Below are 18263 nucleotides of genomic sequence, written 5' to 3'. Positions count from 1 at the left end.
GTTTATGTGGCTCCCAGTTTGAGGACGGGGTCCATCATGATGCAGCGGAGTGGTAAGAGCAGCTCCGGCCACGGCAGCAGGAGCATTGGCAGCTGATCACATTGCATCTGAGGTCAGAAAGCAGAGAGGTGATGCTGGTGCTCAGCTCCCTTCCTTTCTGACTCAGTCAGTGGCCCTGCCCTGTAGTAGCCACATCCAGGTTGAGTTTTCTCCTTAGTTGAACCTCTCTGGAAACATACTCACAGACCTACTCAGGGGTGTCTCCTAGGTGATTCCAATCAAGATTAACCATCACATTCCGAATAACTGGAGGAGCTAAATTTGTCTTAGAGGGCGGAGAAGTCCTTTGGGATCTGCTTGTTTGGGAAAGAGGGCTGAGTAGGGAAGGGACCAGTGCAGAGCATGCACTGTGGGCTGTATTCTTCTATTTCAAAAAAAAAAAAATTATTTATACTTCTCAAACTTTTTTTGTAGATTTTTTATTACATTATTTGTTTACTATGTATGCATACACATGTGTGCACATGCCATGGCCCACTGTTGTGGAAGTCAGAGGACAACTTCAGATTGTTGGTTTTTCTCCTACTGGGTCAGCCCTGAGGATCAGACTCTGTTCATCAGGCTTGGCAGCAAGCACCTTTCCCCACTGAACCAACTTGTTAGCCTTCCCCAGACTGCTATTTAAATAGGAAACTGAAGTGCCGAGAGGTTATATAACATGCTTTAAGCCCCTCCACTTAGCTCGTGACAGGGCAGTATTTGAACCCAAGTCCAGCTCCAGAGCCTTAGCCCCTCTGCACAGGAAACAGAGAAAGGTTTCAAAGGCTGGCCTTGGAAGGTGGAGTAGGTGTGCTAAAAGTAGCAGAGCAGCCAGACACATGATGGTCAGTGACTCTGTTTCTAGCCGAGCCACATAGGGCTTCATGAGCTTGGGAAGCCGCCAGACTTAGGTGAGACTCCAGTTCCCTCTTCATGAGGTGGAAACGCGGTGAGGCTCTCTGCTTGCATTTGCTCAGAGTAGCACACCTGTGAGACGCTTCCTCCAAGAAACCAAGTTTTAGAATCCTGTGACTCAGCTTTTCCTGCATGCACAGAACACCGTTAATGGATTCCCACAGATGGTCATATGGAATATCTATAGCATACAGAACACTGTTGACATTTAAAATTGTTTTTGCTGATAGAACCAAAGCAGCTTCAAATGCTAACAAATGCAAACAGCAGTAGCCACAGATTTATAGAACAAATTTAAAATGTGGCCTTCAATCCTATTTAACATTCAAAGATCTATTGTTTGGGGCTAGCTTCTAGCCACATAGGTTTTGCAGGCCCAACAAGCATGGGAGTTGGGGGGACTTTGTAGCCCCTGGTTTCACACTGTCCTCCTTCTTGTGTACCCCCAGTTCACACCCCAGGGACTGTCTTCTCCTTCCCATCCACTCCCACTCTCAGCAGGAGCTCACCCACAGCTAGCTACAGTGATCCGCTAGGGCTGCCATAGCAAGATGGTGGATGGAGTGGCTGAAACAGAGGCCAGAAATCCAAGATCAAGGTCTCTGTCCTCTGGTTTGCAGATGGCTGTCTTCTCCCTCCTCATATGGTTCCTTCTGTGTGTGCAGGTCTGCTCAGTTGGGTCTCCCTGCCCCCTCCTTCCTTCCCTGTCCCCACTTCCTACTATCTCTTCCTTTCTCTCCCCCTTTCCTTCTTTTCCTCCTTTCTTCCTCCTCCCTTTCTGTGAAGTCACCGGTCAGATTGGACTAGGGCCCACCCTAATGACCTATGTTAGTGTAATCACCTCTTCCAAGGCCCTGTGTCTGAGGCAGCCTCATTCTGAAGTACTTGGGCGTGCGTGAGTGCGTGCGTGCGTGCGTGCGTGCGTGCGTGCGTGTGTGTGTGTGTGTGTGTGTGTGTAACAGCTTCAGCACATACATGGAAGAGGACACCACGCAGCTGTGACAACAGTCCTCCGGCTTCTTTGGATAGGAGGCTTGCTCTCTCCTGAGGAGATCAGCTCTGTTCCTTCTCTTGACCTCTTTCCTCTCTCTCTTTCCCTCTCCCCTCACCTCCCACATTTGCCTTCCCTGTGGTGTTGTCTGAATCAACTTAGGCTCTCCTTTCTTCTCCCAAGTCCTGGAAGTCAGCCTCCACTACATTTCTTCCGCTTTTTTTTTTTTTTTTTTTTTGTCCATTCAGCACCAGGATTGTTACTGACTAGAATTTCCTTGGGCACCTACCCTCTCCGTTTTCCTTGTATATATGATATGTGACCCACCAGCCTCCAGCATCACCCATGACCTTGCTCTGGTTACACCTGGAGCTCCTTCCTGACATCTATCCTCTACCGTTGCTCACGGTGACATTCTTTCTATTCTCCGGGCCCTTCCACAACCTGCTCTGTCACCAGCAGTGAATCTCCTGGAATAAGCCCTGGCCCTTCTCATCTTCCCTCACATTCTTTTCCCTCAATCTTTCATCCAGCTTCCTAGCTCTCATTCTCATTACAGCTTAAGTCTGAAATCCTTACCTCCCAGAACTCTGACATACAGATCAATGCTTTTGTCCATCAAGTCCACTTGACCAAGACAAACTACTCACCAGTCGCTCTCCCATCCTGATAGAATTTTCCCCATGTTTCTAAGCAAGAAATCTCAGAGTACCTCTGTACCTCCACTTTGTTTAGTCCCCTAAATTCTCTTAATGCTCCCTCTGTCCCTCATTCATCTTTTCCGTGTGGTCCTTCTAAGTGCCTTTCGAGAGGTGGTGATATCCTAATTGGATATCCTCGGCCCCTGAGAGTTGTGAAGCCCTGAGGGTGCTCAGACCCGGTATGACAGCTGTGTGTGTGAGAAGGTTCCTTGATCACTCAGGCTACAGACCCAGATCTCTGGTTAATGTTGTCCAACAGAGCTCTCCATAACAATGGACATGTTCTATACCTGCATTCTGTGATAGACACTAAGCATGTATGGGTTATTAAGTACTTAAAGCTAGTTCAATGGAGGAACTAAATATTTTCCTTAATTTAAATTGACACACTAGCTTCATTTTAACTTCCTGTGATAACAGCCATCTCCTCTAGCCAACCTCCACCAAACATCACCCTGCTTGAGACTCCATCATGTATTTGCTAACCTGGGCTCCTCCCCATTCTCCAGGTTCATCTTAGGCCTTGAGTCCACCATTCCCCAATGATGAGCTTGTGACCATGTTCTCAACACAGCATTCTCTCTTCTGCATTTGAACAACTGAGTGATATTTTTAGAAAAAAAATTTAAAACTTACTTATTTTATGTGTATGAGTGTGTGTGTGTGTGTGTGTGTGTGTGTGTGTGTGCGTGCGCGCGCGCCTTGTACCTTTGAAGCCAGAAGAAGGCATCAGATCCCCTGGACCTGGAATTACAGATGGTTGTGAATAACCATGTAGTTGCTATATACTGAACTTGTAGATACTCTGTAAGAGTATCAAGTGCTCGTAACACCTAAGCCATCTTTCCAGCCCCTTTACTGTTTTGTTTGTTTGTTTGTTTTAGCTTTCTATTTAACTCTTAATTTGAAATAATTTCAGCCTTATGGAAAAAAAAATGGAAGATTTAATACAAACAATTCTTTTCTATCCTCCAGATTCCTCAAATATTAACATTTTACTGTTTGCTTTTTCTGTGTTCTTCCTTCTGTGTGTGTAGGGGTGGCTTCTGGTTGAACCAAAGGCCTTGACTACACTTGGCAAGTGCTCCCCCCAATGAGCTCTATTCACCAACCATTCCCTCTTTTTCTGTATTTCTCTCTACCCCTATACACACACAAGCACATATATACTTAACATAATTATGCTTACGAGCAGCTTGAAAGAAAATTATACCCATAAGACCTTAAATATGTAAATAGTTCAATGTTTGTTTTTTTCCTAAAATCAAACTTGTTCTATAAACCACATTAATAATAATTAAAATAGAAAAACACCAATGCAGTGCTATCATCTAATTTATTGACAATATTCAAATACTCTCAGCTGTTCTAGAAGTATTCCTTTTGGCAAAAGAGAGATAAAAGCCTTTCTTGTGGACCACACTGCCTAATGTTTAAGACCTTAGAGCCAAGTTCTTACATCTGTTCGGTTTTCCCCCCATTACCCAGGTTCATAGTATGAACTGAGTAGCACATAGTAGGCCCACAGTAAGATAGTGATCATGCATAGCAGCCAGCCAGAGGAGGCCTCTTCCCTAGACTTAGCCACTAGGCCACAGTTGCCAGCCCTATGGTCTTAAGGTGTTTCTGTCAGGGTCCACTCCTTTCACTTGTCCTCCCAGGGTTCTCAGTTGGGTGGCAGCACCGTCTCCTCTGTGGAAATACTCAGGGTTAGCTGAACCACTGGTGATCATAGAGCAGGTCCACAGCCATGCCTGGCCCTGGGGCTGTCTCTCTATTTTGCAGTAGCCAAGTAACTCAACATCACCCATTCATTCATTTAGCAAGCAGTTCTTAAGTATCTGCTGTATGTCGGGTACATTGGATATATAACAGTGAACAGCAGGAACACTCCACCTCAAAATCTTGTACTTCCATGGGAAAGGAAGGGCAGAGAATAAGTGAAGATATAGTTTGTTATATAATAAGTACTAAGGAGGAAAATAAATCAGGGTAAGGGCTGTAAGTAATGCTGCAATCTCTCTCTCTCTCTCTCTCTCTCTCTCTCTCTCTCTCTCTCTCTCTCTCTCTTTGTGTGTGTGTTATTTCTGTGGTGCTGGAATGGGAACCAGGGCCTTGTGCTTGTCAGGTAAGCACTCAGCCACTGAGCTAAATCCCTAGCTCAAGGGCTAGGATTCATGTAGGGCACGTACGTCAGATCTCCTTGGTAATGTGCCCCCGCCCTTGTATTGAAGTGTAACTTCCCTGTACATCTTCTATAGTACATAGTTGTGTGAGTCCTGAATGGTTTGAGTAGTCATTTAATAGCCGGCCACCCCAGTCGAGTTAGGTCTCCCCGTGAAGTTTGTCAACTCTTCCCCTAACACCTCGGGTAGCCATTGATCTTGTCTCTGTCTTACAGTTTTACCTTTCTAGGGTGTCAAATAAGTAGGATTATACAGTAAGGAGCCTTTGAATCTGGCTTCTCTTAGCTAAGGAGAAAAATCAATTATCAACAGTTAAAGGAAAGGGGGGGTCATGAATTGTGAGAGAAAGGGAAGGCTTAGGGGGAAGAAAGGGAAGGGGGAATGGTGTAATTGTATCTTAATTTTTAAAAATAACCTGAAAGAAATATGAAATCGAGCCATAAAAAATAATGCAGGTGTTTCTGCTTGCGTATCATGTTTTTATTTAGCCAGATGAGTAGATTTGTGCTGCAAGGCATGTCTAATGAGTCACTTTTCTTGTTGAAATAGAGAACGTAGAGTAGGAAGGGAAGTTCACAAGATATCATTCATTTGTTCACTCGTTTCTGAGGGTCGGGACTTCCAATAGTGTCTAGCATCCCAGGCTCACTGGGAACTCACTATGCCACCCAAGCTGCCTTTGAACTCACGACAATGCTCTCAAGTCCACCTCCCAAGGGTGGAGATCACAGACATGAGTCACCGCTCCCAGCTTCCATTCATTCATTGGCCCATTCAGCAAACATTTGGTTTGGAGATTTTTGTTGTTTTGTTATGCTGTTCTGTGTTGTGTTTTGTTTTCAAGAAACAGCTACCAGTCACAGTCTGTGACTCAAAGGAAGCTGGAGACCCTTGGATCCATACCAAGGCTAATTTTAGTTGGTTTATCTGACATAATTTCCTTTCTGCATTTCTTGAAAGTTATGGTGAGCATTTAGTTAGTGAGTTATTGGTTATCATCTTTAAATAGGACGGTGGCAGGGGGCATTAGAGTTTTGAGAGCATCTATCTCACTGGTTCTAGAGGCCCCCACAGCGGCCCTTGAAAACTGATATTCCTTGGCTCATAAGACTGTCTGTAGCAGGTCAAGGAGATCCGTGGGAAGACATGGTAGAATGAGAGCTTTCCATAAATGAGGGGCCAGTGGGCAAGACAACATCCTCCCATGACCTGGGAGCTCTCTGGGAAAACAGAACTGACTTCTTAACTCCATAACTTGTAAATGTCTTTGTTTCAGGTGATGCAACTGTAAAAAAGAAACCTGCCCCCAAGACACCTACAAAAGCAGGTAATAGCTACAGTCCTACCTGAGGACCAGGGGGTCATCTGCTGGAGGGCCTTCTCCTCTGCCTTCTGACTGACCATAATGGGTCAGGAGACCCTTCCCTTGTTCACATTCCACATGCTGGGCTGCCTCTTCCCCTCTCGGGGGCCTATGCCCAGCCGGTATCTCCCCACATCCTCTCCGGCTTCCTTCCTCTGCTTCCATCTGTGTGTGCCGTATCACAGGCTGCTGGTGGCTTTCCTGTCCCTTCTGCTAAGTGGCGCCTCAGCCTCAGTCCTCCAGTCTACCCTGCATAGGGGTGGCCCACATCATACCGCTTTTAGGCCCTGGCCTGCATGTCCTTGTTTGTTGTCCCTGGGAAGACATTGGAAGGCACGAACCACACACTGAGCCTACCAGCCAGGGTGACTGAAAGGTTAGTCACAAGGCACTACGAAATTAAGAAATGAGCTGCGACAGAGATTCAGACCTCGGGGAGGCACAAATCCCACCACAACCAATCCATGAAGAACTATGTTGTGTAAATTGTGTGGGGGTCACTTCTGGGCGTTCTAAAGAGGAAACAAGGCTAGCAAGGTCCCCGCACTCAGGTCTTTTGGAACAGGGGTCAGTACCTCCATTCTTATCTCGAAGATTCCAGAAGGGAAGTGAGACCCCCGTGTCTAAGGCCCCCTCCTCACTTTCTAATTGCCCCCTCCTAGCTATGCCCCCTCAGATCATCCAGTTCCCCGAGGACCAGAAGGTACGCGCAGGAGAGCCTGTGGAGCTGTTTGGGAAAGTGACTGGTACCCAGCCCATCACCTGCACATGGATGAAGTTCCGAAAGCAGGTAAGTCATGGAAGCAGGGTGGCCTAAGGACAACTTACCGCCCATGGGCCAAAAAGACCAGAGATGCTGTGGTGGAGAGAGTGCATTGCTCTTCTCCCCTTTGGAAATGGAAATGCACACTGGGCATGGTGGTGCATGCCTGGAATCCCAGCCCTTGGAAGGTTGAGGCAAGAGAAGTGTAAGATCCAGGGCAGCCCAGCCAACCTTACAGGATCCTGTCCAAATAAAGCACAAAGGCCCAGAGATATAGTTTAATAGTAGAACACGTGCCTAGCATCACAAAAACCAGTTATTGAAAAAGGAAAAGGGCCGGGCAGTGGTGGCACACGCCTTTAATCCCAGCACTCAGGAGGCAGAGCCAGGCTGATCTCTGTGAGTTCGAGGTCAGCCTGGGCTACCAAGTGAGTTCCAGGAAAGGCGCAAAGCTACACAGAGAAACCCTGTCTCAGAAAACCAAAAAAAAAAAAAAAAAAGGAAAAAGAAAAGGATTGTTAAAAAAGAAAGAATGAAATGGGAGAGGTAACCTACCACCAAAGCTGAGTTCGTACTAGTCTTTTCTTCTGCGTCTACCAATAAGCCCTGTTTTTATAGCAGTTTGTTTAATACAGTCCCTCCTGCCCTCACCTGAGTCCATCTGCCTAGAATTGGTTTTGGAGGCAGGAAGTCAAAGGCCTCAGATGACCTCTCAGACACCATCACTTCTGTGATTCCCGCCTGGTTACAGCTTCCACTTACCACATGCCAAAAGATCAAAGCAAGCCTAGGTATTTGGGGACATACATTACATATTAAATAGAATTGTGTCTGAATGACCTAGAAGTATAGTTACAGTTTATGATTTTGCTCCCTATGAAAGCATTTGAATTTCCAAATAAACAGCTTGTAGAGAAATTTGGAGGACCCAGCTCTTCACCGGGTAATGGTACTCACGTGTGTGATCAGCAGACACCCCAGAGTAATGGGCTGGTCCTGCATTAGAACAGAAGGTGTGAGGATTCTTTGTAAGCCTCTCACTGTTTCCATACCATGAAAATTATCATAGCCAAGAGATGAGCCACAAGTATCTGAGGGGAAAACAGAGCTGGTTTCTGTGGAGGTGGAGAAGAAAATGTGATCTGCCCCTCCTAGACTGATGGATAAGACAGAATCTCATCCCTTTCCAGAGCCAATTAATCAGATTCAGTAGAAAACTTTCTGCAGTTATGAAACTTTTTTTGTATCTGTGCTATCCAGTGTGATGGCCACCGGCCCTGTATGATGAGTGCATGAAATGTCGCTGACACAATTGAAGGATGTCTTGGTCACTGTTCTGTTGCTGTGAAGAAGCATCATGACCAAGGCAACTTACAAAAGGAAGCATTTAATTGGGGACTAGTTTCAGAGGGTGAGTCTATGACCATCAGAGTTGGGGAGCATGGCTGCAGGCAGGCAGGCATGGCACTGGAGCAGTAGCTGAGAGCGTACATCCTGGTCCGCAGAATGCAGACAGAGAGAGTGAGACTGGGCCTGGCATGGGCTTTTGAAACCTCAAAGCCCACCCTCAGTGACACACCTCCTCCAACAAGGCCATACATTTTAAACTTTACACCACTAACCGGGAACCAAACATTCAAATACATGAGCCTGTGAGGACCACTTTCATTCAAACAACCATGAGGAACTACAATTTTTTTTTTCCTGTACTAAGGTTTGAATTTTAGGTTTAGGCCTCACATACGCTGGGCAAGTGCTCTACCATTTAGCTATATCTTGTCTTCTTTTTGCTTTTTGAGGTAGGTCTTACTAAGTTGTCCAGGCTGGCCTTGAACTTGTGATCCATCTGACTCCTGAGCAGTTGCGATCACATGCCTGTGCTACTGTGTCCGGCTAAATTTTTAACTTTAATTCGTTAAAAATCACTGTATACAATTCAATGGTATTAAAATCACCATATACAATTCAATGATGTTAGTCAATACACAAGATTGTACAAGCACTAGCGTTATAATTCCTCACCCTAGAAATCAGTATCATGGACTCTTCCCCCACTCTCTGCCATTACTCGCCTACATTTTATCCTTATGGATTTGTCTGTTCTGGACATTTCAGATAGATGGAACCATGCAACCTAACACATCATCTTTTGTCTCTCAGTGTTTGGGGTTTTGGGGAGATGGGCGTGTTATTCTTGTTTTCAGGATTTATCTGTGCTGTAGCATGAATTGCCCCCCTATTAGCTTATTTCTTTTCTATTTTTTTTTTTTGTGTGTGTGTGAGAGAGAGAGAGAGAGAGAGACAGACAGACAGACAGACAAACAGAGACAGAGAGAGAGAGACAGACAGACAGACAAACAGACAGGACAATCTCAGGTGTCACCCTGTCATCCTCAGGCAAGCCATCCACCTCCCTTGAGACGAAACGTCTTATTGGCCCGGAGTTCACCAGTTGTGCTAGACCGACTGGCCGGCAAGCACCAGGCATCCTCCTGCCTCTGCTTCCCCAGTGGTGGCAGTATCACAAACACGCACAACAGACAAGATGGAACACCCCCTGCTCCCTCCCCCATGTCCTGCCCGTCAGTCCTTTTCACTCCCTCCTCTCCCTGCAGATCCAGGAGAGCGAGCACATCAAGGTGGAGACCAGTGAGAGTGGCAGCAAGCTCACCATCCTGGCGGCGCGCCAGGAGCACTGTGGCTGCTACACCTTGGTGGTGGAGAACAAGCTGGGCAGCAGGCAGGCCCAAGTCAACCTCACAGTCGTGGGTAAAGCCCCCCCCCCCAAACACTCCGCAGGGAGGCGGAGGAATGGGGGAAGCCAGAGGCATGAACCCCAGGGCATCAGCACCTCTCTGCTACCTACTTCCCCCGCCTCCTCCATCCCTCACTCTCACACAGTATCCTGCAAACTGATGCAGGACTCCGTACCTGCCTCTGCTTCACGCCCCTAGCACCTTCCTCTCGTGGCCTCTCTGCCTTCCTGGCCATTGGAGACCCTGAGCCCTCCCACGCCAGGTCCTCCTGTTGGCACCTAAACTTCCTCTGCCTCGTGTCCACCACCATCTCGGTCCCTTTGTGTCTGTTAGGTTTTCTATTGCTGTGCGGAAACACCATGACCAAGGCAACTTGGGTGGAAGGGTTTATTTGGGGCTTTTGGTTCTAGAGGGACAAGAGTCCATCACCAGAAGGGTGGGGAGCATGGCGGCAGGCAGGCATGGCACTGGAGTGGTAGCTGAGAGCTCACATCTCAAGCTACAAGCAGCAGAGAGGGCGAACTTGAAATGGCTCAAGGCTTTGGAAACCTCAAAACCTACCTCCAGTACATACTTCCCCTGGCAAATCCACACCTCCAAATTCTCCTCTAACAACACCAACTGGGAACCAAATATCCAAATGCCCTAGACTTAGGGGGGAATAGCTGATCCAAATGGCCGTACCCTGCAAATCGCCACCCAGAGTCAATGCCACCTCCGCAGGGCATTGGAGCATGAAGATTATATCACCTGTACACTCCAAGCTATACCCTGGGTGCTCAGGGCTAGCTGAGATACCAGTGCCCCTCAGAACTCTTTGTCCTTGTCCTGAAGGCCAATGCTGTTTCTTGAGACATGTTTCCCATCCCCTCAACACACAAACAAAGCCCTTACCCTCTGGCTTCACTTAGAACTACGAGACATGAGGCAAGACTCTGCTGAACTTGGTAGCCTCCAGGTATCTGTGTATCATACCACTAATGGCTCCCCTTTGCCTTTGTTCTTTGGTCCAGTTCCCAGGCCACTGGGGCTCCACCATCCCCACTTCACTCAACTTTTCATTCTCTTCCTGTTCCTCACGGCATCAAGAGAAGTCGCCATCTTAGCCACATACATGCACAGGCATTAATTACCCTCCTGCGGTGGTGATTTGCCTTCCTGCCCTGCTTTCTGTATCCCCCACCCCCATCCCCTGGCAAACCCTGTGGCAGAGGAACCTCCGCTCCTTCTCCCCTGGCACTCTGCAGCTTCCTACCCCTTGCTTCCATGACCCTTGGTCTGCAGAGACTGCTCCTCTGAGGTCACGTGACTCCCAATCCCAACTCCCTCCCCTTTCCTTATCTGTGACTCCCCGCTAAGTTGAACCCGCATTTAGACTGAGTCTCAAGTTTGCATGTCCCCTTCCTAGTAACTATCCCAGTGCCCTAGTCTGTCTTCTGAGACATCTAAATTGCTCAGTGGTTTCCTCCCATTGGGTGATGCTCAGTGCCTTTCCTGTCATGGTTCCCCATGTGGCAGGTGCACAGGACAGGAGAGGGACGAAGGGGCAGCTAGGTGGATAGCAGACTGTGTTTTGTGCCTGTGTGGGCCTCCACATATGGGGTGCATGAAGGACTTTGACCTGGTATTTTTTGGCATGCACAGTAGACTTGAGTGGTTTTTCCAGTCAATCTTGACTCTCAAGGTTATAGGGTTTCCTTTGTAAAAATTAGAAAAAGGATCTCCTTTGGGTTCAGTGTGAAGACTGCACCCCAGCTTCACAGCAGGGCTCACAGCCTAGCCTTGGACCTACAGAAGAAAAGAATTTTAGAAAAGGACTGTGGGCCACAGTGGTTAGAACTCATGCATCGGAATCCGTCTGTGGAATTTTCCAGGGATAAAGTTGGCGGTTGGAAATGACTTAGACGCTTAGCTCTGTCACTGTATGGTCCTTGGCTCCGGTCCAGTTTTCCTCCTCCGTCTTTATCTCATACCCTCACCTTAGGCTCAAGATGGATAGGTATGTTTCCAACCTAGAAGGGAAACTACGGGGAGATGTAGCCTCACGCTCTCCAACACCTGCCCTCCAGAGGTACCCATGGGCCTGTGGATGGGCAAAGAGTGAAGAATGTCTCCAAGATGAAGAAGCCTCTGGCTGGGGAACTCTTCTTGGTGACATGCAGTCTGGAGAGCTGCCACATGCTAGGGAGTTAATTGTTGACCTTTGTGCCCCATAAAATTTCCCACCTTGAGCCCTGGGGAGCCTTGCAGCATCTCTCTCCGGGCCCTAAGCAGTAGGAAAGAGTGAGTTCTTAGAGAAGAGGGTTCAAGAGCACAGAGCATCCGTGCACACTCCCACCACGGACTCCATTTATCTCTGCTCTCTCTTGTCCTTCCCCTCCCTGTCTGTGTCTTCACTCAGTGCCCATCACTCTGACCCACGTCCCTCCTTCCTTTCCTCTTCCTCTGACCCCTCTCTCTCTTTGCTTCCTTAGATCAGGGTTCTGGAAAGTGAGTGTACCAAGGGGTCATGGAATGAGCTTCTCGCCTAAAGGAGAACCCAGTCCACCCTCTTTCTCTCTTTGGTGACTCTGGGTGTTGATTTCTATAATTTCCCAAGGAGTCAGGGACTTTTGGGGGATTGGTACTGGCGATCCCACTTGCTGTACCTTTAGACCTATACCTGAAAGTATTGATCGGCTCACACCCCAGTGCTACCACCAGGCATGAGGACCTGCTCTTCCTCAGTGTTTCCCATTCATCTGCCTCTGTGTGGGTATCCTTGGGCTCAGAAACTTTGGACTGCTTTTCTGGAACCAGTGCCCCCTGCCCCCACTGGGGCCGCCCCTGTGCGGTGCCACACGCCCCTCCCCCAGCCCCACTGGAAGGAGCTGCAGTTCTGGCCTTTTATGGTTGAGTTTCTTATTCTCCACGGCCAGTGCTGACAGGGCCATCGCCGTGGCCGCCTGCCAGCTGGCAGAAGCAACATGTTAGATGCCGTCCTGGGAGGGGAATGGAATGGAGAGCAAGCTTTCTGTCTGCCTCCCCCACCCTGGAGCTAAGAATAGACTCACTCAATAAAATGAGGACTTGTATTGATGGCCACAGCAAAGCTACATTCATTCAGAGCCCGTGAATTTAGACTTAGGCCAAAGTAAACCAGGATTAAGCTGATTTACTTCTGTGTCTCCAGGGACATCTGCATATTATCTGATCAGCGTTTACTAAGTAGATGTAAACATAAATGAGATAAAACAGAAATTGTTCCACCTACTCCAGACAGTTTTCAAGCACTTGAAAAGCATCCACTTGATGGGCCAGCTAAATAAGGCCAGTTAAATGAAACGTGTACTCGTTCGCTGCAGAAATCTCTTATGGCATATTCTTTGAAGAGCTATTTTCTTTTCAGATCACCCATGATTCATATTTTCAAATCAATAAAAACTAGCCCTTCCCTCAGTTTCAGTGAAGGATCCTTGGCTATTTCCGAGACTAATTATTATAATATCTTAAGAAGCAGTGTAAGAATTAGCAACGCTGCCTGGTCTGGGCCTGCGCCTGCACCACTGCTCTGTGTGGCCTGGGAGAGGAGGGTGGAGGGGCGGTAGATCCAGATGGATTCTTTAATGTCACTCACCCAGCATGAGAAAAACAGGCCTCCACCTAACTCTAAAGGAGAAAAACAAAGTAGAGAGAACCCTAGACACACAACATACACTAAATACCTTCTGAGTCTAAAATGTGTGTATTTGAAAGGGCGGGAGATGCTCCTCAGAGGTTGCTTGGTTCATCCCTATAAAGCAAGATACTCCCTTCATCTCATTCTGCCTGATGCCCTAGAGAGGACCAAACTGTCGGGGTGTAGCTGTGGGACTCTCCCAGGGGCTTTGTCGCTCACCAGTGAGTGTTCCAGTTTGCTCTGATAACACCCTGGGTGGTGGGTGGGGGTGAGGTATTTGGCTTACAACTCAGGGTGAACTTAAGCAGCCTGTCCCTTTACACCACAGTCAAGAGCAAAGAGACTAAATGCATCTTGGTTTACCCTCTTGGTTTCAGCTAGCTCTTCCCCTCATACTATTCAGGACCCCCCTGCCTAGGGAAGCTAGACATCCATCCCCGCTGGCCTGAGTCTTCTGGCATCAATTCACCATCAAGACATTCCCCATAGACGTGCCCACAGGCCAACCTGCTCTATATAATTCCCTGTTAAGACTTTCTTCCCAGCTGATTCTTGGTTGTGTCAGACTGACAGTTAAGACTAACCAGCACACTGTGAACAAAGCCTCAGCCTCCGAGAGTCCCTTTCCAAGAGTGTGCTGCAGCTCAGCCCAGCAGCTGTTGAGTTCGGGATCTGTGGATGGCCATCTAGGTGGGCTTAGAGGCTCGCAGGCAGACTTGGTGTGGGCAGACACAAAGCGGGCAAGGGTTAGCCGGGCTAGTGGGAAGCCTTGCAGACAAGGTCATCCCTTTTCCCAGCAATAGGAACCCTTTACCGGGCACAAAATCTCGCAGCTGGAGCTATGAGGAAGCCTTCCCTTGGAAGGGTTTCCCATTCTGGCAGCCATGTCTCCAGGGAGCCCTGGGAGAATTCTGAGGAAGCATGGGTCCAGCTGCAGACACCAAGCCAGTCTGTTGTTTGCCAGGTACTGCCCTGGCTGAAAGTGTCTGTCTTTAGCAAGGAGGCTCATGGGAGAACCCTGGTCCCACCCAAGGGTTCTCATTGCTGGTCAGTTCAACTCCTGTGGGCTCTGTAGGTTGGAAAGAACAGAGGGTGTCAGACACAGCCCATGGCTCTGAGGACATGCATGGAGGAGGGATCCCAAACTTCTGGGACTTCTGAACTCTTTATTAGGCACCAGATTCCTTCACAGTGGCAACCTTTACTGGGAATGCAAGCCTCCCTGCCCACATTTTGCACCTTATTGTGCTGCCTGCGGGGAAACTCCCATCCCATGTAAATTAGAGATGCCTGTCTCAGGATAGGTACACATAGCAACTCTTGAGCAATTCTGATCTCTCTGAGCTGTCTTTTTCTTTCTTTCTTTCTTTCTTTCTTTCTTTCTTTCTTTCTTTCTTTCTTTCTTTCTTTCTTTTCTTTCTTTTCTTTCTTTCCTTTCTTCCTTCTTTCCTTCTTTCTTTCTTTCTTTTTTCTTTTTTTGAGACAGGGTTTCTCCTGTGTAATTTTGGTGCCTGTCCTGGATCTTGCTCTGTAGACCAGGCTGGCCTCGAACTCACAGAGATCCGCCTGCCTCTGTCTCCCGAGTGCTGGGATTAAAGGCGTGCACCACCACCGCCCTGCGAGCTGTCTTTTTCTAAAGCAAAGCAGAGAGGAGGGAATTGGCCAATGGATAGTGCATTCACTTGTATAAACCTCCATGACTAAGTCTGCCAGGAGCTCTGGGGTGGGGACAGTGAGGGCCTTTCATCCCCCAGCAGGCTCTTTTACTTCCTTAGCTGGTTTCCAGAGGACTTGAACCACTTGCCTCTAAGAGGATTTAGAATAATAAACATCTTTGCCAACACCAAAAATGTTTCTAAAAAGACCAATATATCCTTCAGAACAAACAGATTTTCTAAGAGAACATCTTAAACAACCAGAGAAAGTGGTTCCATTGCAGGAGGCCTCCAGCATGACTGTGACACTGGGAAGTGGCCCTGCCATGACTTAAACAACCACTGAAAGTGTCTCCATTACAGGAGGCCACCAGCCTGCCTGTGACTCGGGCTGCAGTGATGGGGGTTGGCTGTGACATGATCCCAGAGTCACTCTCAGAGCAGAGCCAGCCTTTGGTTTCTGGGCACAAATGAACTCCAGGCAGTAAATATTAAGCTGGACTATGGAAGAGGGAGACTTGGGATTGGGGAGTGGAGCTCAGCTGATAGAGTGCCTGTCTAGCAAGCATGAAACCCTGAGTTCGAGGCCCCAGCACCACATGAACCAGGTGTCCTGGCACATGCCTCTAATCAAAGTACTCTTAAAGCGGAGTCAGGAGGATCCGAAGTTCAGGATCATCCTTGACTAGAGAATGAGTTCAAGGCCACTGTGGGTCATGAGACCCTATTTAAAAAATGAATAAATAAAAAGAGAGAAGAAAAGAATTAAAATGGAGGAGGGGGTGACAGGAATGTGTGTGTACATATGAATATGTACTTTTATATTTGCATACATACACCCACGTGTGTGTGTGTGTGTGTGTGTGTGTGTGTGTGTGTGTGTGTATAGGCACATACAGATGTTTCTTCACAGGATCATAGGGTCATTTGTCAGAATCCCTTGGGCCTTCCTATCTGGCTGGGAGTGAGAGAGGAGATAGAAGTCAATTATTTACCTGTCTGTCTTTGTTTACTCAGGACTTGCAGAATCCTAAGAGATGCATGTTAACACTGTTTTCCCAGTAAGAAAGACAGACAACCTGGCCTTAAATTTACTGGCATTCACATACAAATCCACATAATGTGGTCTTAATTGCTATTTTGTGAGGGAGCTCAAGCTTGGTTGGTTGAGGATGAAGGGTTTTCTGTAATTAACAGATACGTGTAACTAACCAAACAACTGCAGAAACTAATCAGAAAAAAATAGTTTTGTTCAGATAAGCAACTAACAGCATGCAGGGAAACTCAGGGACCTCGTTAAACTACTGGCTGCCATGATGTGGCCTGAAATGAGCAGCATTACTGGTCTAAGCCAAGGTCATCTGAGTGGGAAGGCAGCCAGCCAAAAGGGTCACTTCTCTTTTGTGTCTTCATTTTCTATCCCTTAGTCAGGGACAGTGATGATTTACAGTTGTGGTTCACTTTTGCATACCAGTCCCATGAAAGCTGAAGATGTTGGGTAAGGGTTGATGCCTGGTAGTAAAGCATGTGTTTGGCATGTGTGGTATCTGCAGCACCAAAATCCAAAACAGCAACAAAGAGGTAAGACAGAAGTAGATTTTTGTTGTTGTTGTTGTTGTTGTTTTTATCCACTATAAGATTAGAAATAAGCTCCTTAGTAATAATAACGATTGGTCAAGTCAACACCGTCTACGAATGCCTCACCACACTCTGTCCAGATGAAGAAACTGAGGCACAGAGCATCTAATAGCTACAGAATAGGGACAGATATCTGTGTTCAAAGCCCGATCTACCTGACTTAACGAAATTCTCTGCTGTGCTATCAAGCCTCTTAATGGAACTGCATTTCCCAAGTTCCAGAGAAAGTGATGTTATAGGTCTCTGGCTTTGAGCCTGAAAGACACATGACATCACACACACACACACACACACACACACACACACACACACACAACTTTCTCTCAAAACCTATTTTTCATGGGAAATAGTGCACAGCTCCTACACAGCTTCCTAGATCTGTTTGCTCTGAAAAAAAAAATGTTTATGACTTGGACAAAGCACAGGAAACCACGAATTGTGGTCTGAACAATTAGCCAAAGATGGAGTTTCTTTCAAGCAGGAAGGTATATATGGGACTTCCAGTACTGGTAAGTTTGTGCATTGCTAACCCAGGAATGTTGTGAAAAGTTAGAGCAAGACATGGGGAACTGAGCTTGAATTCACTAGCCAGTTTCTCCTCGTGGCAGAGCTAATTCAAGAATGTTGTCAGTTTAGGACTGGTTGATTCTGGGGTGGGATGTGTGTATGAGAGAGAGGCATCCTAGATTTTATTCGCAGCATTGGGGTTGAGGGAAGTTCTTTCTCTGTAGTTCTATAGAATTTGAGTGACATTATACTTCTTCATCTCCAGATAAGCCAGACCCCCCAGCTGGCACACCTTGTGCTTCTGACATACGGAGTTCCTCGCTGACCCTGTCCTGGTATGGCTCTTCATATGATGGCGGCAGTGCCGTACAGTCCTACAATGTTGAGATCTGGGACACTGAGGACAAGATGTGGAAAGAACTAGCCACATGCCGCAGCACCTCTTTTAATGTCCAAGACCTGCTGCCTGACCGCGAGTATAAATTCCGAGTACGTGCAGTCAACGTCTATGGAACCAGCGAGCCAAGCCAGGAGTCTGAGCTCACAGCCGTGGGAGAGAAACCTGAGGGTAGGCTGCCTTCGTTTCTTCATGGGCTTGAAATAACTCCGCATGAATTTGGGCAGATTCCACAAAGGGAGGAAGACTCAGAGAGACTAGACATAGAGGGGTGATTGGCAAGGCCTTTGGTGGTCTTGATTTCTAAGACTGTGTTTCTGACTCATACTTTGAAAGAAGTTCATAGGGCCTTTCAAAAACTCGTTAGCCAATGCACTGAGGATGTGGTTCAGCAAAATACCTTCCTAGGGTATGATATCTGATATCATACTCAATGAAAACATTGTGCCAGAAATTCTGTTACCTGGCCACCAGGGGGTAATGATGTGTTCAGCAGCAGGTAGGCTGTCAGGCAGACCTCAAGCTCCTGTGTTCACTACTCATCTCTTCCTTGCTTTCTGTTGCTCTCACAAGTGAGTGTCTGCCCGATGTCAGGATTTAGGATACAGGACAGATACGATAAGGAACTTAAGTTGAAGGAAGAATATGCAGGTAACTACAATGAGACAGAATGCATCTCGCCAGGGTGATGTAA

At 47.3% G+C, this 18263-nt stretch overlaps 1 protein-coding gene across 2 annotated transcripts in view; it reads left to right on the top strand.

Annotated features, from left to right (window-relative positions):
• Mylk (myosin light chain kinase) overlaps window positions 1-18263 on the top strand; it is a 181620-nt gene that overhangs the window by 122802 nt on the left and 40555 nt on the right. For both annotated transcript variants that reach the window (XM_059277280.1, XM_059277279.1), the window contains exons 18-21: window positions 6109-6159; window positions 6858-6985; window positions 9574-9727; window positions 17438-17740. In XM_059277280.1, coding sequence (XP_059133263.1) covers window positions 6109-6159; window positions 6858-6985; window positions 9574-9727; window positions 17438-17740 — 636 coding nt within the window. The remainder of the gene's footprint in view (window positions 1-6108; window positions 6160-6857; window positions 6986-9573; window positions 9728-17437; window positions 17741-18263) is intronic.

Source organism: Peromyscus eremicus, chromosome 12 (genome assembly GCF_949786415.1).
Source record: "Peromyscus eremicus chromosome 12, PerEre_H2_v1, whole genome shotgun sequence".
In the NCBI taxonomy this organism is placed as follows: Eukaryota; Metazoa; Chordata; class Mammalia; order Rodentia; family Cricetidae; genus Peromyscus; species Peromyscus eremicus.
The sequence above is the reverse complement of the archived record's forward strand: the minus strand, read 5'-3'. Positions and strand labels throughout refer to the sequence as shown.